This window comes from Esox lucius, chromosome 11, assembly GCF_011004845.1.
Source record: "Esox lucius isolate fEsoLuc1 chromosome 11, fEsoLuc1.pri, whole genome shotgun sequence".
Classification (NCBI taxonomy): Eukaryota; Metazoa; Chordata; class Actinopteri; order Esociformes; family Esocidae; genus Esox; species Esox lucius.
Window position 1 is genome coordinate 32,392,641 of NC_047579.1, and position 24,631 is coordinate 32,417,271.

Sequence of the window (24,631 nt, forward strand, 5' to 3'; positions counted from 1 at the left end):
TCACTGGGACACCTTGTAGCAAGATTGGTATGTAGGAAGCTCCCGGGATATGTCAGGTGTGGGCACTCGGTAATTAGAGAGGCTTCTGTTTGGGGTGCGGGTGGACGGTCGGTGTCTTCGTTTGTTGGCGACTTCTGTGTTCCATAATCAAGACTAGACAATTGGAATCAAAAGGAACCAGGGCGATCGAGTTGGGTTATGCCGCTGCTGTTTTGCTTTACTTAGTAGCGTAGGGAGTGTGGTGTAATCGTGTGTTCACCTCAGTATTACCCTTACCGACTGATCTGTTTATACACTTTAGTTTGTAGTTGTCTATTGTATTTTAGTGACTTTATTGATTTCTTTGATTTGAGCGGGTTGCTCCGGCCCGGTGAGTAGTCAGGATTTGTGTGGGCTCACTGCACGGGGTGTTGTAGGATTAAGTGAACTCCACCGTCACGTGCTTCACTGGTAGCCGTGAGTGTGCATGTGCTCCCAGTCACCGTGGTACTGATTCTCTGGGTTATGCGTGGGTCTCTCTGCCCTGACCTTTTGCTGTGTTGTCTTTTTGTAATTACGGAAATTGCCCTGAAACTGTGTGTATTTGCTTTTTATTTGGATAAGTAAATAAAGGTTCTAGTGAATGTTTTTTATATGTTCATTTACGGTTTGTAAAACAGCATGGCTCTGCCTTCGAAACTGAAAAGCGCTACGTACTCTGCCCCTTATTATTTTGGAGGATTGTGTGGGGACAGAGCGTTGCCCTCTGGGTTCCGAGTGGTACATTCCAGAGGTGGCTCCACACCTAAACCTTGTCACCTTTATTCATTGTAGTACAAGAACAACCCACAGTTGAGCTCAGCAAAATGAAGTCTACATGCTGGTCTACTCTTTTTACCAGACAGCATGAAAGAGGCACTTTTCCGCACCATCAAATTATCTCCAGTAGAGATTTAGCTGCTTGTGAAATTGAAAAAGAATTATGAAAACGTTTAATCTAAATTAAAGAAAGATGTATTATTACGCTTTTGTTCCTGTTGGCTTCCCTTGGCCTCCATGAATACACTCCACTGAGTGATTCACTCCCTGACAGGAGAGGCAGTTGGCTGGGCTCCAGACAGCGGTCACTGGTGCTCAGACTTGGAGCAGCCATGGGAAGCAATCACAATCCTCATCTATAGACTGACTCCCACAGTTATTAATTACACTGCACTTATGAGATTTGGAAAGAATCATCAACGCCTGCTGCATTCTCTCTACCCGGGTGCCTGCTGGCTTGAAAAGGTCAGCCCTGAAACGGAAAAGCCATAAAACTTCACATTGGACTAGATTAGGTCAGACTTGGACAAGAAAACATCTATCAAATGGTCTGGTAAAACATTCACTGTCAATGTAAAACTGTGCTGAAAAAAATTAAGGGAGCACTTAAATCACAGATCAGGTCTCCAAGGAAATATATTGAACATCAAAATCTTTACTGTACATTGTGTACTTCTTTGAGAACAGAATGATGTAACAACGGTCAATGGAAAACCAAATCACCAATCGATTGAGGGCTGGATTCAAACTCAAAAATCTAAGTAAACATTGAAATCACAGGCTGTTCCAACTCATAATGTGACTCAGTAGCAGGGGAATCTCCACCCAGACCTGGATCAGGGCATCAGTGAGCTCCTGGACAGTCTGTGGCGCTATTTGGTGGCGTCCTAGTGGTTCTCTATTGGATTCAGGTTTGGGGAATGCGAGGGCCAGTCAGTGCCTTTGTCATCCAGGAACTGCCTCCACACTCTGGCCACATGAAGCCGGGCATTGTCCTGCACCAGGAGGAACCCAGGGCCCACTGCACCAGCGTAAGGTCTGACGATGGGTCTGAGGATTTCATCCTGGTACAGTTGTGCTCAAAAGTTTGCATTCCCTTGGAGAATTGGTAATATATGTACTATTTGTAAAGAAAACATGAGTGAGCAGGCAAAACACACTTTTACATTATGGCATAGGTCTTCAACCCTCTCCTGGGGACCCCCCTGCCATCTCACAGTTTAGTTTTAGCCCTGAACTATCTCACCTGGTTCAACAGATAAGGGCTTGTTAATTAGTGAATAAGTTGATTCAGGTGTGCTAGCTCTGGGATACATCAAATAGATGGAATGGCTGGGGGGGGGTCCCCAGGAGAGGATTCACATTCAACTGTAGGTCATAACAGAATGGCACAATCATGAAACAAAACATGGAAACAAAGAAAAGTCTGCATACCCTTTGTTCTTAATACTGTGTATTGCCTCCTTTAGAATCAATGATAGTGTGCAGTCTTTGGTATTAGTTGTCTGAAGCCCTGTATTCTTGCAGGTGGTATAGCTGCCCATTTGTCTTGGCAAAATGCCTCCAGGTCATGCAAAGTCTTTGGTCGTCTTGCATGAACCGCACGTTTGAGATCCCTGAAGTTTAATTAAGTGGTGTTGTGCTGTGATGATTACGTGTTCCCAAATTTCTTGAGCAGTGTATAATTGGGATATATCTGTATGAGGCAAGATTCAGATAGGTTGTACGGCACCTGTATCAAAAACTCCCTAATTTATCAGAGCAACTCCCTCATTTATAAAAATATCATACATTTACATTTTAGTAAATTAGCAGATGGTCTCATCCAGAGAAATGTAGATGATGTTGTAAAGGTTGTGATGTGACAATGAAAGAGAGGGGAAACACATTTGATTAATGAAAATCAAGAGGATTGCAAGTGGCTGGCAGCCAAGATGGCTTAGCAATGAAATGCGTTTGGGTAAACTTCATAACACAGCCACTGACTGACCTGGCGCTTGATCAATCCAATTAGTGACTGTGGGCCATTTCTGTAGTCTGATATTTTATTGTCTAAATAAGATTAAGTGGAGAAAATGTATACTGTAGAAAGTGGCTGTGGGAGGTATTCAGACTCCACGTTCTCTGCATTATATTGTATGATACTTTGTATAGAGATCTGCCAATCTACACACAATAACCCATGACGAAGATAGGTATGACATTTTATGGAAAATTAAAACCTGAAATATCTCATGTACCATTATTCTTCATGAGTGGTATTTGAAGAGTGGTACCTGGTTTTTATGAATTGCCAACACTGCCAGTATGCATCTTGATTTTGTGTTATAACATGAAACGAAAAATGATTTGATCAGGAGTTTGGCCATTTAACAACATAAAAATGTGACATTTTCAAGGGCTTGTCCCAGGATCCTCCATCTGGTTCTGGAATGACAGTACCCATATGGAAATGTAATACATGGCCATATACATTTTAAAATATCATTGTGAACATGATCTTATATTTTAATCCTCCAGCTTTTTAGGGATGAAGGAGGTGGAAATCTAATTTGCGCTCCAGAACGTCCCTTAAAGGCTCTATGGGAAGGGGGTTGGGGAGGACATTTGATGTCATCATGGTATTCATACAACCAGTATTGACTTTGTTTGGCAGCATGTATGGGGCAGTATCCTCCTGAAATATTTGAACATCACAAGGTGTTTACACCATATGGTGCACCTGGTCCTGATTAGGTCTTTGATAGGAATGTTTTGTTTGGTGTTTCTGATATTTTCTCCAGCCCCTGTAGAGGTTGGGTCCAGGGCAAGCATTCTGGTCTTGGCGGTAGATGAACTGCAATAACCTGGGAGACATACTTTCTTGTCACAACCATAAGCACTATCTGCAGTGGATAAACCGAAGGGTGACAAATTAAAGGAAAAGCCTGACTAAATGTGTGGAGGAAAATAACAAACGCAGATCCCAGCTCTCTTCAGGTCATTGACCAGGTCCTTGACCAGGTCCTGCCGTGTAGTTCTGGGCTGATCCCTCACCTTCCTCATGATCATTGATGCCCCATGAGGTGAGATCTTGCATGGAGCCCCAGACCGAGGGAGATTGACCGTCATCTTGAACTTCTTCCATTTTCTAATAATTGCACCAACAGTTGTTGCCTTCTCACCAAGCTGCTTGCCTATTGTCCTGTAGCCCATCCCAGCCTTGTGCAGGTCTACGATTTTGTCCCTGGTGTCCTTACACAGCTCTCTGGTCTTGGCCATTGTGGAGAGGTTGGCGTCTGTTTGATTGAGTGTGTGGACAGGTGTCTTTTATACAGGTAACGAGTTCAAACAGGTGCAGTTAATACAGGTAATGAGTGGAGAACAGGAGGGCTTCTTAAAGAAAAACTAACAGGTCTGTGAGAGGCATAATTCTTACTGGTTGGTAGGTGATCAAATACTTATGTCATGCAATAAAATGCAAATTCATAATTAAAATTGATTTTCTGGATTTTTGTTTTAGATTCCGTCTCTCACAGTTGAAATGTACCTATGATAAAAACAGACTTCTACGTGCTTTGTAAGTAGCAAAACCTGCAAAATCGGCAGTGTATCAAATACCTGTTCTCCCCACTGTTTATGTTCCTTTCTAAACCATGTCTGATCAAAGATCAGACCAGAATCTCAGAGCCAAATTGTTTAGCGTCACAGCAAATGGACTTGTAAATGTGTGCAAATAAGATCACTTTTTCTTTTTTTATTCTCCATGTATTGACACAAACATCACACCTTATCATTGTGTTAGTGTGTAGCTACACAGCAACAAAATAAAAATTAATAAATGAAGTCTAACATAAAAAAGCGAGTTAAGTGGTCTGAAGACCTACCACGGTATGTCCATTGCAGACCCCTTTAATTCTCCTTCTGAAGGAATGAGAGAGGTTGGGGGTGGCTACCCATGCAGATAATGCTCTGAAGTGGATTCTGATGACCAGGTTCAATACATACAATGCACCTCAGAGTATAGGTGCTGTCCAAGAATTCATTCAAAATCTGATCTTAGATAAGCACACACTAAAACAAGACTGAGTCAAAGAAACTGATAGACAATTGAAGTTGTATCTTTTTATTCATCAAGACAAATACAGGTTTTAAAAATCAGAATCTCCCCAAACAAATAACAGAAAAGGGTAAATTTGCCTTAGAGAAATGTGATTGAGATTTCAACGGATTTCTGAATGTATTTTAAAGTAAGAGGCTAGTCAGTGGGTGGGAGATCAGGTAGGTAGGAGAGGAAGAGAGCGAGAGAGAGAGCAAGAGAATATCTCCTGGCTAACAGTGTTTATTCTCTAACTTACACCCCCCCCCACCAAAAAAAAAACAGATCAAAATTAAGTTGAAACCTGACATACCAACAATTACAAGCCATAAGTATTTTTATTTATGTCCCTAGAAATGCAAGAAAAACAGAAGATAATGTATATAGATAAAAGCCTTCATGTACTGTTCTACCTCTGCCACTATTACGTAGGTTCATCCATATCAGAAACAATCAAGGAAAGAAATACAATGTAAACCTGAATGCAATTGATCTGGTCCTGCTCTAAAAAATATCTTCCAAACAAACAAAAAACAACAAGAGGGACAACAGAGGCCACTTTGACACACAGATTTAGTCTTGTTGTGATTTAGGTTTTGTTTTTGTATAAGCCACTACATCTGTGGTTCACCTTGTGTTAAGCAGTGCAGAGACAGGTTTCGGGGTGGGGTGGCAGGTAATCTTCATCTTTCTCATTATCATCCTCCTCCAGATTTGCCAGCGTCCCCTGAGGTGCACAAATGGCCAGAGAAGTGATACATTAGCAAAGATCCTGGTTTCACAGCTCGTAACAGCCACACGCTGCCATCATCAACTATACATACAGACGGATTGGCTTGTCACTCACAGAAATCCCTCTATAAACTCAGAACTGTGGGACAGTGCTAATGAGGTGGAAAAATAGAAACAAACTAGAAAACGTTGGAAAGAATTTACTTTTGGGACAGAGAACATCCTGGCCTTTGGTAGCCATTTCTAAAACCACTCTTTTATGTTAGTGGATGATGACGGGCACACTGTGCTGTTCACGCTAAGTCTGGAGCAAAGGAGGCAAAGAAAACCCTGCTTTAAAGTTTTCACCGTTTTACATAATTTAACCCACTTGATATGCCCTTTGCCATAGAGTGAATTGAAAACAAACCTTTTAAATGGTAATGTGATAGCGATGTGAAACATTTTATCATTTCAAAAACATCTTGAAAGGCAGGTTTAAGTATCAAATCTAATTAAACTAGGCAGCTGAGGGATATCAAAAAGGTTGACCTGTACCATTTATCATCACTTCCTGATAATACTGCACAAAAAAACAACCCTTTTCTCTTTTAAAAGCGACTCTACTTGAAAAGAAACTAATGACAAACAGAAACAATACACATCAAGCTCCTGTCACGACAAGTAGCACGCTCACAGGCAACAGCATTCAGTAGAAATGGATGTGGGTAGAGAAAGGAGTACCTGGGTGAGTACCTGTATAGTTTGACAGTTTGATCCTTGAGTGGTTTATTAATTTGCCTTTTTCTTTCATGAGGTCGCTCACTCACTCAACACCAACGCTGTGTGAGGTATGAAGGTCAGCTGCAATCATTCATTAACCCCTACCCTTCCATCATCACCCCAATGCTGCCCCATACACTGTGTTACAATACAATGCAAGGCATATCAAAGACAGCTGTATATAGAACACAATATCCATGGCAGTGGGAGAAAAATTTGTACAAAAAAAAAATATATATATAGGATTTCAAAGTGCATTCAGTAAGTCAGATAAATGTGGATCCGTTTCCGTAGCTTGAAAATTGTATTTGTATGAATGTGTCCACATATGGACAAAATCTATTTCATATATTCAATATGCGCTCTGGAAATAAACAAATCAAAAAGGTAAGACATGGTTTCTGCCACTATCTCTGAAGAATAAAAAAAATAAAAATAACAGTTGAAGTTTAGGTAATACAGGAACAAAAAAATACTTGGAGTCAAATTTGGAAGAGATTCTTTTGTCCAAAAGACAATATGATGGTATGCATGTATAACCGATACAAAATGAGGGGTACCTCCAGGTATGTTTTTCAGGGCTACACTGGCCTTTCCCTCTTGGCTTTGTCACCTCTGTTTCTACCTTCTTCTCACTCATCATCGGCCTAGTTCCATCTTCAGTGCATACTTACGATGCACTATATCGAAAACAACAGGATAAAGATACAACATACAAATCAAAGGCAATAGAACTGAAAGTAAACGGAGCGAGGGGGAAGGGGAGAAGGTGAAGGAGGTGGGACAGGGAAGACTGGAAAGGAAGAAAAGGGGTGTGTGTTTTGAGAGCCAGGGTGGCGGGGGCGGGCGCACTTACCTGAGCCTGATCTGAGGTCCTATCAGATCAGTTTTAATTGGACTGAGTGTCACCTTCAGAATAGAGGTCGTCTTGCGCGGCCCCATTGACCTTGGCCAGCAGTGCCAGGCCCAGAGCGGAGACAGGGGCCTTGGACCCCTCAGTCCCCATGGGCTCAGCCTTGACCACGGCAGTGGAGGACTTGTCATCATCTGACGTTTTGTCTATCTTGGAGCTGCTCCTCCTCTCCTCTGGCTCCTTACGCTCTGGGAGGGAGGTATTAAACACCAAGTCACAAACCAGACAAGGACTTCTACAAGACATCAACTTGAAGCTAGAACAAGCAAAGTTGAGATGATCCTAACTGTTTTTTGAAGGTGCCATCTTGTCCAAAGTCATCTGCCATCTCACCTTTGTCTCTGGACGTCCTATCCTTCTCCCTCTCCTTGTCTCGACTGCGGCTCCGGTGGCGGTGAGACTTGCGCTCTGAGCGTTCCGAGCTGCGGGACCTCTTCCTTTCCCGGCTCCGGGAGCGCCGTTTTCTGTCGGAGCGTTCCCGACTGCGCCGCCTCTCCCTCTCCCTCTCTCTCTCCCTGTCCCTGCTTCTGGAACAAAACACAGGACACAAGAAACCAGTTATTACACAAAACACAGGACACAAGAAACCAGTTATTCCACAAAACACAGGACAAGAAACCAGTTATTCCACAAAACACAGGACACCAGTTATTCCATAAAACACAGGACACCAGTTATTCCACAAAACACAGAAGAACAGAGCAGTGGACATTCAACTACTGAGGTTTGTAAAAATTTAAACATTGACATTAAATTGACAAGCAGAGCTGGTTAAGCTCCACAAACGGTGCTGGAACAAAGCTGGAAAAGACACAGAAATGAAAGTGTGACTAAGGAACAAGACCAGTCTTTGTTCCAAACGACTGTAGTCCAAATTCCAGTCCTTGGGACCCAGATGGCCGCCGGACCAGAGATGAACAGAGCAGATTGTGTGGTGTACGTAAAAGGGTTCAGAACCACTGCTATACAGCACACAGGGATTAAAGCAACAAATATCCCATGAATGAAGTTGATTTCAGATTTATAAAAGCGACAAACAAACCTTTGATATGAAATATATATAACAACTTTTTAAATCAGGATTTGGTACATGCTTTCAGTTTTTTTTTAAACCAAAAAAAAGTCATGTTGACTAGAAACCCCACAATGCACGGCGCTCTAGGCAGGATAGTAGGTTCATTCATAAATAACCGGCTACGTAATTAGAAAACATATCTACACGTCATGGTAGTCTACCAAAATCAATAAACCGGATGGTGCAGCGTTCTGAGGCAGTTCAAGCTAAATTGTGTCATGGCGGTTTAGACAGATGGATGTGTCCTACACAAGTATTTTCATTTCATGTATTCCCTGATTTGACAATCTGGAGGGCAGGTAATTGTTTTAAAAACATTATTAAAAATTGAATGATGTGTCGTGGCCAGCAAAATAACTACATACTTACAAAGATTGACTGCATGACAGTTTGATTTCACAGACAGAACTTTTACCCGCTGACTGAACCTAAGCCTTCACCAAACTGACATGCATCGTGTGGTTCTGGGATTGGATTACCCTTTTAAAAATAAATATTTACTAAGACACCTGCAATCCATTCAAAATCTCCCATGAGACACTAGCTGAAAATCTCTTATCTATATCAGTGTCTCTCAACCCTGCTCCTGGACACCCCCCTGCCATGCATGTTTTAGATCTCTCCCTGCCCTCACACACCTGATGTAGCTCATGAAGGACTAGATAATGAGCTGATCATTTGAATCAGGTGTGACAGAGCAGGGAGAGATCTAAAACATGCAGGCCAGGGGGGCGCCCAGGAGCAGTGTTGAGAAACTATATAATCTGAACTATATAATCAGATGGGCTATATAAATAAGAATCATCACATTCTGCACATATTAAACACATTCATGCTTCACTCTTTACTTCACACTCTTCTGAACCCTCAACAAATTCGACAGGTATGGTATGAAGCCAAATTTAGCTCAAATGTATTGACTAAGAAATTTGGCTCCATAGTATGGTGGTCTCATATTCTGAGCAGCTGAAAACTTGAGGCCATTACAACAAACATTCCACAAATATTAAGAAGGCTGTCTATCAGAACACAGATGCAACACACTACAATGGATAAAACTACCATTGTGGTCATCTATTAGTCACTGCGTCATATGAAGAAAATCTACCTCCCAGTAGCTGGTATTTTTCTGAACATGTTCAAGCAGCAGTGGAGTGCAAGGGGCTCTACAAAAATAAGCATTCCAAAAAAAACTAAGAAAGCAAAGAAAAAGTAGATTATACAAATTTGATTGCGTATGTGTACCAGCTAGCCTACATCAACACTGACATGAGATTTACTTTTTCCAAGGCATTTTTGTGCTTTACTGACATTAATGCCAGTTGACTTGCCTTTTAAAAGGCACTTTTTTATTAAACTACTGAAATGGGAATAACAGCAAATGGCAGCAAAGACAGAATGTTCAGTAAGGTACTGGTAGTCACAGAAACAAATTCAAAGGACCCACAAAGTGGAAATACTACACTGAAGTAATAACTGTCTGCAGCTACATAAAAACAGAGCTAGCGTTTCACAACAGCAAGTCACAGATTGAAGAAGCATTCATTCACGGAGGCATCAGATTCTGGCACGGCAACACATTTTCTGATTACATTAGCCACAATGTCTCCCATCCAGTCAGAAAGGGCAGTGGATGTAATATTACCTACAAGAGGTGACTAGCTAGCATGTCAAGGGTTCTATTTATGTTAGCAATGTGAGTTTGGCAGGCTTGATGATGCAGTGTCCCACCAGAAAGGCCAGGGGATGTAATGTTAGCTTGCTCAAAGAGCAAACTAGCTAAAGTACTAAATAACATATTTCTATTAAATTTGGAGAGTGAGGTTAATAAGGTTTGTACAGTTTTTATTGGGAAACAATGTCTGATTCATAAAACAAGTTTTACAACAATGCGGCTCTACTGACCTGGATATATGACTCACATCGTCACTGTAGGATGTGATGAGTGGGAATTGATATCAAACTAAGAATTATTTGTTGTTAAATGTGGCAAATTTAATTTACAATTAGAAACATAAAATCGAAAAAAAATATTTTAACTGGTGTCTGGCTTAAAGCCAGACACCAGTTAAAAATTTAGATTTCCATAATTATCCATAACTTCCATAATTTTATCAAATATACAAATAATTGTTGAATATCTTGTGTCATTTAAATTTTAAGTGTCTCTCTGTCATACATATATATTATTTTTTAAATAATTTCATGAAATAACAATATTTTGATAAACTGTTCTGTAAAAGTCTGACCATTGGGTGTCTCATCACAATAGGAAAACAAAAAACATTATAGTTTGAAGTAATGTGTTCAATTTCTCTCTCTCATAATATGCAAATTAGTGAATATTTAAGGATTTTTGCATATTTTAGTATTTAAATAAATAAAACTTAGAATACAAAAATATCCTTAAGCATTTCTGAATAATTGCAACTGGTAATGTTTCCGCCTGATCAGAGTAAAGGCAAAAAAATAAACCTATCAGAGGGTAGTGCCTGGCCTTAAGAAGCATTTATTTTGTAGTGTAGGCAAATACAAATCAATATCCTTACAGAAAGGCTACAAATTCCAAACAAAATGTGACCGGAATACCACATGTAATCATGTAAGGAGTAAAATATGTTTTTCTTCACAACAGTAAAGACTTTTGATTTTTATAATAATGTGGGTAACTTATCTATAAACAGAGCATCCAGAACAATTCACTTCCTTACGTAGCTACGTAATAGGAAGCCTAAAATAAAACGGTTCTGGTGGATATTAGGATTTGTTCAGGATAGACAAACACTTCGCAGGCTTCACGATTCTCTAGTCTTTTCACTTGACAAAAGTCAGTTATCGTTGTGATGGCCATTCAAGTCTTTATTACCGTTCTTCTAGCAGCAGGGTATTATGCTAGCAGTGCTTGCTCAGGAGAACGAGGGGGACACAGGTATAAAAACCATGAAAACAACCCTTCTTGAGGCTGTCCAGAAAAGATTCAAGACCATCGAGAACGAGCCCTTGTATACAGTTGCCACTCTTTTAGACCCAAGATTCAAAGACAGGTATGTCTAATATTTTTTTTATTCAAAGTCTATATTATAAACAACATTTTGAAATTACATATTGCATTATTATTGATTACTATTGCATTAATATTTTACCACTAAAAACATTAAGACATTTATTTATTATTTGTCATTGTTTTTATATACTTCGCAGGAGCAGACAACAGTAAGCATGCCAAGGATGCTCTGACCTGAGAGGTGGAGAAGATGGAGGCGATACTGAGCAGGACCACACCTGAGGGAGCAGAGACAGTGCCAGAAAACCCCCACAAAGCTCCACGTATGGAAGCACAGCCAGATAGCAGAAAGAGCAGCTTGAAATGCCTGTTTGAGGAAATCCTGCAGGAGCATGATGAGGAACGTGGGGCAAGTAGCACAAGCACACAAGTTCAAATACAGACATATTTGACAGAGCAAACGGTCCCACGCTCAGACAGCCCATTCCAGTACTGGGGAGTCAACCAAATTCGTTTTCCGACCCTGGCTGCCACTGCTGCAAAGTTTCTCTGTGCTCCTTGTACCAGTGTTGACAGTGAGAGACTGTTCAGTGCAGCATACAGCATTGTTGATGCAAGAAGGAACAGGCTAGGAGGAGAGAGGGCAGAAATACTTATCTTCTTGAAGAAGAATCTGCCTTTGCTCTTGAAATTATGAGCAATACTAAATTGCTAAAATGCTACTGCGATGTGTAGCCTACTTGTTTTAAAGTATTGTTTATTGTGTAGCTGCTGCTCTTTTGATTTGTATTTTTTTATTTTTACTTTATAGGCTGGTGTTGCACTATTGTTAAATACTGCACTATTTAAAGATTTAAATGCCTTTTTATTTTAGTACATAATGGCTGCACTTATTTTTTTTTTTAAAGGAATCATTAAAGTTGCTGTTCGACTGTTTTATACTGTTCTATTTAAATGCCTTTTTTATTTTACAAAATTGTGGCTGCACTTGTTTTTCTTAAATAATTATTCCTATATTTAGTTGCTGTTGCACTACTGTTTTATACTGTTCTGTTCAGACATTTTAAAGCCTTTCTTTTACAATATTGTGGCTGCACTTTATTATTTTTAAATAATTATTCCTATATTTAAGTTGCTTTTTCACAACTGTTTTATACGGTTCTATTTAAAAAAAAAAAAAAATCTTCCATTTGCTGTATTCATTCATGTTTTACAAAGGGTTTAACCTGAGCCAGGCCTTACCACAATGATAATCATATCACAGTCATGCAGGAGTAGTATGATCTCTTTTTTTTTAACACACTGGTATCGGTACTCGGTATCGGCCGATACCCACAGGACGTGTATCGGAATTGGTAAAAAATGGTATCTGAACATCTCTAATTGATACTGTATTTATGTCATTCACAACTGGCTAATTAGCTGTTAAAACAGTCAGTGGCAAAAGGGGATTTGTTCACTGGCTACAACCTTGAGTAGAAACGTTATGGGAAGCCTAAAATGAAACTGTTTACTGTATTGCAACTATTTCTGGTGGATTTTCGAATTATGTCTTTTCGAATTACGGATTTGTTCAGAATAGACAAACACTTCACTGGCTACACGATTCTCTTGTCTTTTCACTTGACGGAGAAGTCAGTTATCATCACTTATATTGATATAATAGTTATTGTATCAGTCATTCACGAATGGCTAATAAGCTGTTAAAACAGCCAGTGGCAAAAGCCATAAAGTTCATAAATGCCATTTGTGGTGGAGGTAAACTTAATAAGAAACGTTACTCAGTTTAACGCTAGTTAATGGTGTCTAACAAAATATTCAAACTTGGCTTGATGTTAATGAGTGAAAACAATATAACGTGAAGTAGCATAGTGGGTAACGACAATGCCTTTCACGTGGCCAACCCAGGTACGATTCTCAAGAGGGCAGCCGCGATAAACATTTTATTGTGGGCCAGCTGAATAAGGTTTGCCTGTTTTCTTGTTTTAGCCAACGAGTAAAAAGAGAAGGGAGTTCAAGATGCAGAAAACAGCTGACCTTCCATTGGGAGTCAACGAACTTCGTCACTGCCCTCTCGCTGGAAATCAGCATAAAGTTGGACATATCTCAACTCTCAACTGGCACTCTTAACTGGCGCTGGGAGAGTGTTTGTCTACAGTATCTCCGCCCACTGTCAACGTGATATGCTGGTTCTCATTTGAAATGAATGGCAGCGTGCCTCTCAGTAGCTCTAGCGACCAATGTGCACGTGAGTTAAATACATTAAAGCCACAGACATGCACCGAAATTCCACAGCTAGCTAAAACTAGCCAAGACTATGATAATTAAGAATACAAAATCGCAATTTATGCCCTTCCAACTACATTCAGATTAGTAACCAATAGCCAGTTCTCATTTTAACTTTAAGTTCTATAATTTCATCCAATCTTCCACCGATTAGTCAGATTTGTAATGACCTTGTCACGCAGACACTAACTTGAATTTAGTGTGGTATAAAAAAATATTAACAGTAATCAACAGTCATCTGATAGAAATATCGGTGTAAACATCAGGGGCGGAGCTAGGGGGTGGCCAGGGGTAGCCATGGCCACCGTGGAAATAATCACGGTCACCCCACTGGCCACCCCAATCGTAATTACGATCTATTATAAATAATAATAATTTCTTAGATTTTGATAAAAATGACCTTGATCGATCATGGCAAAACGATTACGTTCGGACTGCGAAACTATCGCGACAGTTGAATCACTTGTCACTAACAGGCACATGCACTATCGCGAGAGTTTCCGTAGCGCGTTTCTTTCCAGCATTTGTAAAAAGTCGAGGACTCAGAGAGACGAGGAGTGAAGCTTCGCTTTTGTGCCTGGTTCAACTCGTGTTTGAGCACACAAACACATCTTTTCAGGTGAGTTATTAAAGTCAGAAAAATTATTATTTTAGTTCCGTTCAACTATTTGTGTCTGAAGTTTTATCATTGTCCTGTGTAACAAACAGGTAACGTAGGGAGCAGTTAACTTAGCTAGCTTCATATTAGCTGACTCGGATGCTCAACTATGTTTATTTTATCTCTGAATATATAAATGTATGTTTTAATCATGAAACATTTAATGTGATTCAACATACCAATATAATTACTAGCTTCTAAGTCGATTTTATATACAGTAACATTACTTTTCTATGTAAACACGCTAACGTTAGATGGATGTGAATAACTCGCATCATATTTGCGTCGTCACGCGCATGAAGCAGTTGTAGATGTGAAGTCAAGGTAAAATTAGGTACCTACAAAAAAAACTCTAATCTTTGCTCAAAAATAATCCTAATTTTTTAGCTGTTTTTCAAACATGTTAATGTTGATAGGTTTTGTATGATTTGTATTTATGTCAGTCAGTCAGTGAAATGTGTGGAAAATGAAGAGAAAGGCAGCAGATATAGCATCCTTCTTCAGGAAGAGTAGCAAGAAGCAGTCAAATGACTCTAAGACACAGGAGAATAATAGGCAGGATGAAAGAGAGAAAGAACAGACTGACCCAGAGAGTGAGGGAGAAGAATTTCCAGAGAGCACAAGCCCAAGAGAAATGTTAGGTATACCTCCACTCACACACTTGACTACTTTACTGGTATATGTTTAAATACAAATTATATAGAAAGCTATAATATTAAACTGTTTAAAGCGTCTGAAAATAAACTGAGATTGATTTTTTGTTTTCTAGCACTTTCTCAGACAGTTCAGGAGACAGACTTTGAGAATGAAGAGGAGCCAACTAACCACACTGACCCAATAGGACCTCCAGGTATGAGAATGAAGAGAAGTGAAAAACAACTAGTCCATACCATATATAAGAATAAATAACGTATTCTTATATATGGTATGGACTAGTTGTTTTTCAGGTATCCACTTGTAGTGGATTATAATTAATATGTATTCCGAGCGCATTGTGTTATTTATTAATGTATGATGTCTTTAAGTAACTTATATTGTTTGTGTGACTCTACGTGGCTTTGTTAATTGCCCCTTGGGGATAAAGTGTTTGAAATGAAATTAGTCTTATTTTCAGGTTTATTAAAGAACCTCAGTCAAATGTTAGGTGTAAATGATGGGGGAAAAACAGTAAAAAGTCCTTTTTTTTCTCTAATGTGTAAAATAATTCATATAGCTAATTATTGTTCTGTCACCATTTATTTCTTGTTCTAGACATTTCCACATCAAGAGCTGGTGGTCCAGTCCAGCCACACCTTAAAGTCTTTCCCAGGACTCTCCAGGGTGACAGACGAAGACACTTTCAAGCCTCATGGTACAATTTACACCCACGGATAGAATACTCCCAGTGCCAGGACTCAGTGTACTGTTTCGCTTGTAGAAACTTTGGCCTTCTAAATACACATTCAGTCTTTACATCTGTTGTGGGATATAAGAATTGGAAAAAGGCCACATTCAGAGATGGTGGATTTGCTGGACATGCAAAGTCTGAGGCACACATAAATGCAATGATGGCTTGGAAGGAATTTGAAAGAAGAAAAAAGACTGATTCATCTTTAATGTCTATATTAAATAAAGAGCACAAAAAGCAAATAGAGGAAAATCGAACATACATAAAAACTGTAGCAGAAGTCTTGATGTTAACTGCAACCCAGAATATATCCCAGAGGGGTCACAGGGAGACAGCTGATGCTGACAACAAGGGAAACTTTTTAGAAATATTAAATCTCATCGGCGACCATGACCCAACTGTTAAGAAGAAATTGGCGGGGCCTCAAAACGCAAAATACACAAGTTGGGCAAGCCTATGATGGTGCCTCCGTAATGAGTGGTAAGCACTCTGGCGTTCAGTCTCGTATTAAGGAGGTGGCAAAGCAAGCATTTTATGTACATTGCAATGCCCATTGCCTTAATTTAGTGTTAGTTGACACTGGGAAAGCAGTCCCCAAGCTGAATGTTTTTTTACAATTTTGCAGAGACTGTATTCATTCATGTCAGGCTCCTATGTTCATATCAAATGGCTTGACATACAAAAAGAAATGTATGATGGTCCACCCAGAGAGCTGCAAAAATTAAGTGACACAAGGTGGGCTTGTCAACATATGGCTTGCAATACTGTACTTAAACGATTACCTGCTGTAATTCGTTTGCTAGAGGAAATATCTGAAGAAAAGAGTGGAGATAGAACCGTTGATGCACGTGGACTTCTTGCTCAAATGGACCTGGAATTCATTGGTCTTTTAGTGACTTTCACTGAGCTATTTGGTGACACAAGATGTCTCTCTGATATTCTTCAATCACCTTCTCTTGATTTGGGTTCAGCCCTGGACCTAATTGAAGCTCTTATGCATCGTTTTCAGTGTTACAGAGATGAATCCTACTTTGAAGGACTCTGGAAAGATGTCTTAAACACTGCTGAACAATGCAACATTGAAACCACGCCAGCTCCAAAAAGAAAGACTAAACAGAGCTCAAAGCTCCATGGGTATGTCACAATGTCCCAATTAGCTGGCCGTTCTGAAAGTACTAAAGACACTTTTCGGACCAATATATTCTACCCCGTGCTTGACAATATGCTGAGTGAGTTAAACAGACGATTCTCAAAACCAAACTGTGAAATTATGATGGGAATCCAAGCTCTGAACCCCAATAGTGCAACATTTTGTCATGAAGAAGAACTTTTTCCATTTGCCTCCATCTATTCAAGCAACACAGATGACCTAAGACATGAACTTCACCAAATGAAAAGAATTCTGGAGAGAAAAGCTGGCATACAGAAGCCCACTAGTGTTGTAGATTTGACTGTACTTATTGAGCCATTTAAAGAGGTATTTCACGAGCTCTTTAAATTGTGCAAAATTGCTGTTGCCATTCCTGTGAGTACAGCTGCATGTGAACGCAGCTTCTCTACTCTCAAACTAGTGAAGAGTTACCTGCGCTCAACCATGAATGATGAGAGACAGAGCAATCTAGGTGTCTTGTGTGTGGAGTCCAGGAGAGCCAAGTCTCTGAACTTTGATGAATTTGTAAACAACTTTGCTTTAAAGCACAATAACCGTAGAATCCAACTAATGTAGGTTGTTTGTTCTAGTTTAACTAGTGACATGTAATTTGGAAACAGCTTGTAAGTTTGCTGAATTTTCATAGTTTGCACTTGAAATAAAATTCACTTCAGTAAATCATTTCTTGTCCTTTTTAAACTTTTCATTAGGAGTCATGTATTCTGTTTTCAAAGTGAATTTTTATTAAATAACTTGAGGGTGAGTAAGATTATGATGCTCAGGATTTTGGTAAACTTTAATGAAAAAATGCCATTGTAGGCAAGCTATTGTACATTATACATCATTGTGATTTGGGCACATACAATACTTTAAAAAGTATTTTAAGGTTGGATAAGTGCTGTGTTTGTTTGCAAAATTGTTTTTTTGTGCCACCCCAAAGTAACTACTGGCCCCTGCCTGGCCACCCCTATGAAGAATTCCTGGCTCCGCCACTGGTAAACATTAACGACAACATTCCATGTCACGTCTCGCCTGCAGCATCATATTTTGTCCTGCTGGTACATGCACACAGTTGGTGATGGGAGCTCATTTATTGAATGCTGGAGCGGATCATTTGGCATGTTGCCTTTCTGATCTCTCACTCCGCTGCAATGTTGTGTGCAACCAGACTCCAGCAGAGATTTGATCCAGACTGGCATCATTTTTGGCTCAGTCATAGCCCTTGGTGATTGGTTCCGATTTTGGACCGGTGTCGAATAAGGCTAAAGATAAAAGGTCTAGAGTCCAATTTGTCCAGTCAACACATCTGTGGGTGTGGAAATCAAAGCCATGCCCAATAAACAAAATATTACAACATTCAAATGAGCCAAAACCTAACCCTAGAAATGTTGTAGCTTAAACACCAACTCAAAATGCTACCAGTCTTTCTTTGATGTGCTTTTGGCTTTATAATGATGAAGTTGTCCAATAGTAATACAGCTGCATCAGTACGAAACAGTAGCCAAAGACAAAAACTGTAGACCCATGAAAACTGTTACATATTCAGAGCTCAACTGTTCATACATCCCGAAATATATTCACACAGAAGTACTGCATTTTAAAGCCTAATGGTTATATAGAGAACGTTAGGAATATTACTTCTGAATGAAAAGTTGACCGACATAATTAGCCTAGCGATGTTGTTCTTTGTTACTCATCTTGTTAGCGCAGAACATTGCGATGTGGATATATCTTCAAAGTGCACCTGTGGTTATAACTTATTAGGTATCCTCATTTGATCTGCTCAATTATATTGTAGGAAACCAATAAATGGTTGGGCGGTCATTGAGATGTCAATCACCTTAGTATGCTAGTTTCTAGCAGTCTTTCCCCAGGAAGAGTTTTGATGTCTGTTCCTGTGAATCAGGTTATATTTTTTATTTAAATCACGATTTATTTTTGGATGGACCCCTGAAAACACAATTTTCTTCATGACATGCCAGTGTATATAATAATGAGGCGTATGATTTGAAAGGAAGCAGGCTATTGCATTCCTGAGGTCTGTGTAGGCTTACTCCCAACATTTTTCTGGAATACAACAGAGTACAGTACCTGCTGCGTTTGCGCTCCCTTTCCCTCTCTTTGCTTCTGGACCGCCGGCGTTCACGAGAACGACTCTTCTTGCGGTCTGACGCTCGGCTTGAGTGGCGGCTGTTTGAGTGGCTCCTTTCTCCCTCTCTTCTCCCTTTCTCTCTCCCGCTCCCGCTCCTTCGCTCGCTCCCTCTCCTTTTTCCCTCTCTCTCTCCCGCTCTTTCTCCTTCTCTTTTTCCTTCTCCTCCTCTTCCAGCTTGCGCTTCATCTCCCTCTCTTCCCTCTCACGCTCCCGGTCCTTTCTTTCCAACTCGCCTTTGTCCTCTCCAACAGGATCTTCTGATCGCCGACGTAGTTTCTCCTAAATAGAAAACATTTTAAACCATACCATTACTTTAATTCACTGCAACCAAAAGGGATTGATCGTTTAAAACAGCAAAAGGAAATAAAAAATTTTTTTTTGCACATGATCATATCTGGAAATGTAGGCATATAGCAAAACAAATGTGGAATTATGTTCACGCTTTTACCCCCCCCCCCCCCCCCCCATTGACCTGGAGGATGCTGGTCAACTGCACCACCATCCACGGAACCCGGGGGCTAAGCTGCATAGCAGAACTCAAACACTGGTCTCGAAATGACGCAGCTAACAGAGGCGGTGACTTTACTGCAGTATCATCAATGGGCCTGGGGTGAACGGTCCCTTAAAGCTGAGTATTTACCTTGAGCTCCTCCACCGTAGACTTGATCTTGGCGTAGCCCATGTGCTGCTTGCCCATCAGGTGGTCATCCACCCGGGACTGCGCATCGCCCACGATAAGGAACGCCCCACACACCTCACAAACTTCCATCTGCTTTTCCTGGGCAGCAAAGCTCTCAATTGTCTAAAATTAATCAATATTGGTTACTGTTTTACAAGTCTAGCACCTCGGACCAAAAGTTATTCATTACTAGGTGTAGAAGGGAACTGAATTAATCAAAAAAGTCAGTTGATCTTCATCTCGAGATGAAGGATGTATAATCTAGTGAAAGGAAACTGGGAGACACTCACCGACGGGGTAGAGCTGAGCAGCTCTCTCTCATCCTTCAGCTGTTCCACAAGTTTCATCATCCCCTGGGCCTCCTCCACTCTTCCCTCAGAGCCCAGCTCCTCAATCTAAACAGGCAGCATAGACAACGTCATTAACAGAGAAAACAAAACGTAGTCTAACGTACATCGTGGACTCGAACAAAGGGCTACACAAGATAGATTAATGACATGCAGGATCCATGCGATTGTGCTCTAATGTAGAATGTTCTGTTTAGATAAACACAGGCCCCTCACCTGCATGACCAGGTCCTCGATCTTCTCTGTCAGGACCTGAGCTTTTTCCTCATTCTTCCCCACAGGTCCACCAGGCCCCTGCTGCAAAAACACATCACCCAGACAGCGTAAGCCAAAAGCATAGATGAACAGGACAACTGTGTAGAAAGGTTAGCATAAGTGTCCTGGTCAAGTTTTGTGCTTTATTTTCTTTGTACTATAACAGAGTGGAACTTGCTTTGAGATCCAAAATATCCCCTGCTAGAATTATTTCAAATTCTACTACCAAGTAGTCAATATGCCTGGGCAATGAATTCAAAACAATGGCAAAAGGGGACAAGGGAACTCCAGCCACCGACGCCAAACTTAACGCTTGTGTTCGAAAGAGTCAAAAATACTGCAGGTGACTGCTAACAGAGAGATTACAAATCACTACAGATCAAAAACCGTTCAGTCAGTCATAATTATCTAGTGATACATTGCGAATTTGATCCTCTCAGAGAGGCCATGGGCACTAGAAGAGTATGTATTCTTACTCCTGCGGCCTGCTGGGCCTGCGACAAGGCCAGGCGGGCATGGCCTCTACGGATCCTCCTCTCCACCTCAGCAAGGAGAGATTGCAGGTAGCGCAAGAAGTCCCTCTCATAGCCTTCCTTCATGAACGGGAGCTCTTTCATACCTGGAGTGTATAGGGATGAAACGTGCCATGTAAACCCATTATTGTATATTATACACAATGTGGGATAACTAATTATGTAATACATACAGCAATGGAAGGGAAAAAAAGATATACATACATTTTCCTAAGGTTTTCATCATGGATTTTTTCACAGGGCCCCAAATCAGACCGGGTGTTTGTGAATAACTCAGCAGGACAAAATCCACAGAGATAGTATTTACAGGTCTGCAAGGGAAAGGATTACAGATAAGAAGCCATATTACGAAGCCAACAGACTTATCATTGGGAAATCCACAAGCCACACTTGATGACATCTTCCATTGGTTTGTTTTGTTTCTATTTGTCTTGAGATTTTTCTGTCCCTTCTATGTTTTGTGTTTAATAGTATCCATTCTATTCAGGTGTTGGTTTTATTGTTTATTATCTATGTAGCTTGGTTTGCAATTAAACTAAAATTTAAAAAATGTAGTTGACAGAAACAACTTTGGGAAATAGGAACTTTCTCTGGAATCTTATTAACGTCCACTGTTTGCCTTACCCACACATTGTCAATAGACAGTGTGGTGCTTTATATGCAATTCTGAATGCACTCCTATAGGGAGTTAATTGGGCTCTATCTCAAAAATGCAACATTACCTATTACACCTTTTAAGCAATATATTCATATCTCCAAAGTAATCTAATATATATGGTGCCTTGTTAATGTCCAAAGGTGAAAGTCACTTCACAAACTTTCCAAAATCAGAATCTCCAGGGTTTTTTTTCCTGAAACCACAGAACAGTGTTCCCAAACCTCTCATCAGGCCTGCCCAAACATTTCAGTTTTGTTTTTACCCTAACCCACAAATTGGCACATCATCAATCCTTGGACTTGATTCAGGAGTGCCTGTTGGAACAAAATTCGGAAATATCTGGGGAAGCCCAAGGAGAGGTTGGGAGACCTTGCCACATATGTATAAGCAAATATTTATGTAACAAAACAAAAATAGCTCGAAAGCCGTCGATTTCAATGAGAAGCCAGCGAAGCAGAACTGGCACAAACATATCAAAGGAGATTCCATGCACAAGCTAGTAAACAAACACTTTGTGCAAAACCCCAGTTCACCCCGCACATCTTAACGAAGCAACATTCTGAAACGGCTCTAATCTACAAAATATAGCGCACGCTAGCAGTAGCATAATCTACTTCTGAAAACAGAACACCGTGATTTGATGTTTCACAAATCGGCCTGTACCATGTGGTTCCAAATGACGAGCCGATATTTATGATTTGTTCATCCTGTGGGCTATCGGACTCTTGTATATTTTTTAAGAAATGAAAACGACTCTTAAGTAAAGAACAAATGTGGACACTGTTTCAAGACCGGAAGCATGTACCAGCTAGGTGACAAAGTCGCATGCTAGTGACCTTAGGTATGGTAATAATGCCAAACTCTAATCGTTAGAGGTTACTGTGACTCAAGGCAAACACCATGATTAGCTAATTATACCTACAATCTCTGCCAAATATTGTATATAATAATAGCGTAACAAACAGTACTAGCTAATGTTTCCCTTGTACATCTGTGAACCAAACAATTGTAACAATACACCTGTCAATATTGACCTTTTGATATGTATTATTATTGTTTACAAACTTGCTTCAGAAAGCGAGCCCAGTTAAAGTAACCTGCCCTACTGCTGCTGACTGTGTGAGTTACTGTACACGCTAAGAAACAAAATAGGCCAAATAATAATACTATACAAAGTAGACAAGGTTCTAGGTAGCTACGTAAACAAAGTCACAGTTTTGGCTGGGTTTTGTGTTAAAAACAGTTTAGTAGAATGAGTCAGGGGTTTGACCTGGAGAGCAAAATACTGTCCTCCACTTGGGCATTTGCAGTTACAGGCTACGTCGTAAACGATATCTAGCCATGCTCGGCCCAAACCTAGCATAGATAGCAGTCGCGTTTACTTATTAGTAAGGTTGACTAGTTACCATTCAGCTTGAATTCTAATGCACACTACTACCTAGATAAGGGTAATACATCACGTGTTATTTGTTCAAGCTGTGGTTTAAAATAACTAAATGTAAACAGTAGCTAGCATGATTCGATGGAATTGTTTCCAGACGAGCAAGCTAAAGAAAGCTAACAAAGTGGTTAACTTACAGTCTCGTGGTCCCAGCGTACATTACATCGTTTTTCGTCCGGGGCCAAGTTTCTATCCCGGCCCATCAACTCATCGAGTAACTGGGCTGCAGAAAGCATTTTGCCTCAAAACTGGAAGCTAAAACCTCCTTTATCTCCAAGTTAAAATTATATAGTTATTATTTCACCAAAGAAATATAGATCCTGTTTTAGATCAAAATGGCAGCGGTTCGCAGCAACAGTCGCTACCCACCGTGTATCTCACTGGAAAAACAATTTGAAACTGCTGAATGAGAAAATTACGCCCCCATCTGTTGGGATGTCCTTTTGTCCACTCTAGGCACGGTCCCCCATAATCTCTGCGGTCCCCCAATCCCACCCTCCTATATTCAATATACACCCAAAAATAGAAGAACATGTTTTGATAGTACCTTGTTAAAAAATATTTGGAAAAAAAAATAATAATAATCTTTTATTTATTAATCTTTACATGTAAATCCCAAAATGAGACACCAACAAATGCATATAACTTGGCATCCCTATCCATGCAAGCTCAAAAAACAATTTCCAAGGTTACAAGTTAATTTTCCTGCCGGGACTTGGAATTCCTGTTATCACAGTCGGCAATATTATAATCGGCAGTGTGGTCCCCCTGGCCTATGGAAGTGTGATACATTTAAATTATGTTGACATCACAATAGGAGGAATTTTTGGGGAAAGGGAATATACTAGCTGCCACATATACTAGCATCACATAAAAAATATGGAAGAATTTTTTATCTTTTAAACATTTGTTGCCACTTAGTTTTAGTTATACCATGTGTTGAAACTTTCCTCACTGATGGTGTATGCAATCTAATGCTAGATGGCTACCACTGTAGACAAATCAAATTCTCTGAACGTTCCGCAACATTTATTTTGGTGAAGGAATCCATGAAAGTTTCACCAATGTTCCAACATGTTCCCATGGATGTTTTTTTAATGTTCTAAAAAAATACTAATGCATTTACATGGATTAATAATTTTTATTTGTACATTGGATAATTAGGTGGGGGAATTCACAATTACTGGAGACCCTGCTACCCCTTTTAATGGTTAGTGTCTCGAGGAGATGTGAAATGTGAACTATGAATCTGTAAAATATAAATGGTTTTGTAGAGATTATCAAAGAACTGGACATGGAGCTGGAATGTTATTGGTTTGAATCCTGGGCAATAATTATTCTTGCGTAATGTCAACTATATATTTTCTACGTGCACAATATAATGGCCAACTAGTAGCTGTCGTTCATTATACGATCATATTTACATTGTTTAAATTGTTAACAAACATCAGGATAAATGATCCAATGACACCATATAGGTGAACTCACCATCTGCATGTAAAACCTATTGCGGTGGGGCATAATTATTTCTAAAAAACGTTCTCGTAAAACTCCAGAAGACTTAAAACACAAACCAAATTATGCTTAGAGGTGGATTTTCTGTTTAATAATAACAATAATTACATTTCACTTATTAGCACAACACGTGCAATTCATATCGGAAAGATCAAGACATCCCCCTTTAGTGTTTTAACACCTAGGCCTACTTAGTGCAGAAGGGTAA

At 39.9% G+C, this 24,631-nt stretch overlaps 1 protein-coding gene and 1 long non-coding RNA gene across 2 annotated transcripts; one reads left to right on the forward strand and one right to left on the reverse strand.

The window, feature by feature from the left end:
• Positions 1 to 4,882: 4,882 nt before the first annotated feature.
• On the reverse strand, positions 4,883 to 23,291 carry luc7l3 (LUC7-like 3 pre-mRNA splicing factor). The gene is given in 11 exon segments (XM_010893885.4): positions 4,883 to 7,471; positions 7,617 to 7,810; positions 18,935 to 19,050; positions 19,052 to 19,111; positions 19,113 to 19,274; positions 19,636 to 19,797; positions 19,965 to 20,069; positions 20,238 to 20,318; positions 20,753 to 20,895; positions 21,014 to 21,120; positions 23,046 to 23,291. Coding segments are annotated over 11 exon segments (1,365 nt in total). The 5' UTR covers positions 23,069 to 23,291; the 3' UTR covers positions 4,883 to 7,259.
• Positions 14,186 to 15,597, forward strand: LOC117595257. The gene is made up of 3 exons (XR_004576438.1): positions 14,186 to 14,267; positions 15,076 to 15,156; positions 15,558 to 15,597. It is a non-coding gene; the product is annotated as an uncharacterized LOC117595257 (long non-coding RNA).
• Positions 23,292 to 24,631: the final 1,340 nt, after the last annotated feature.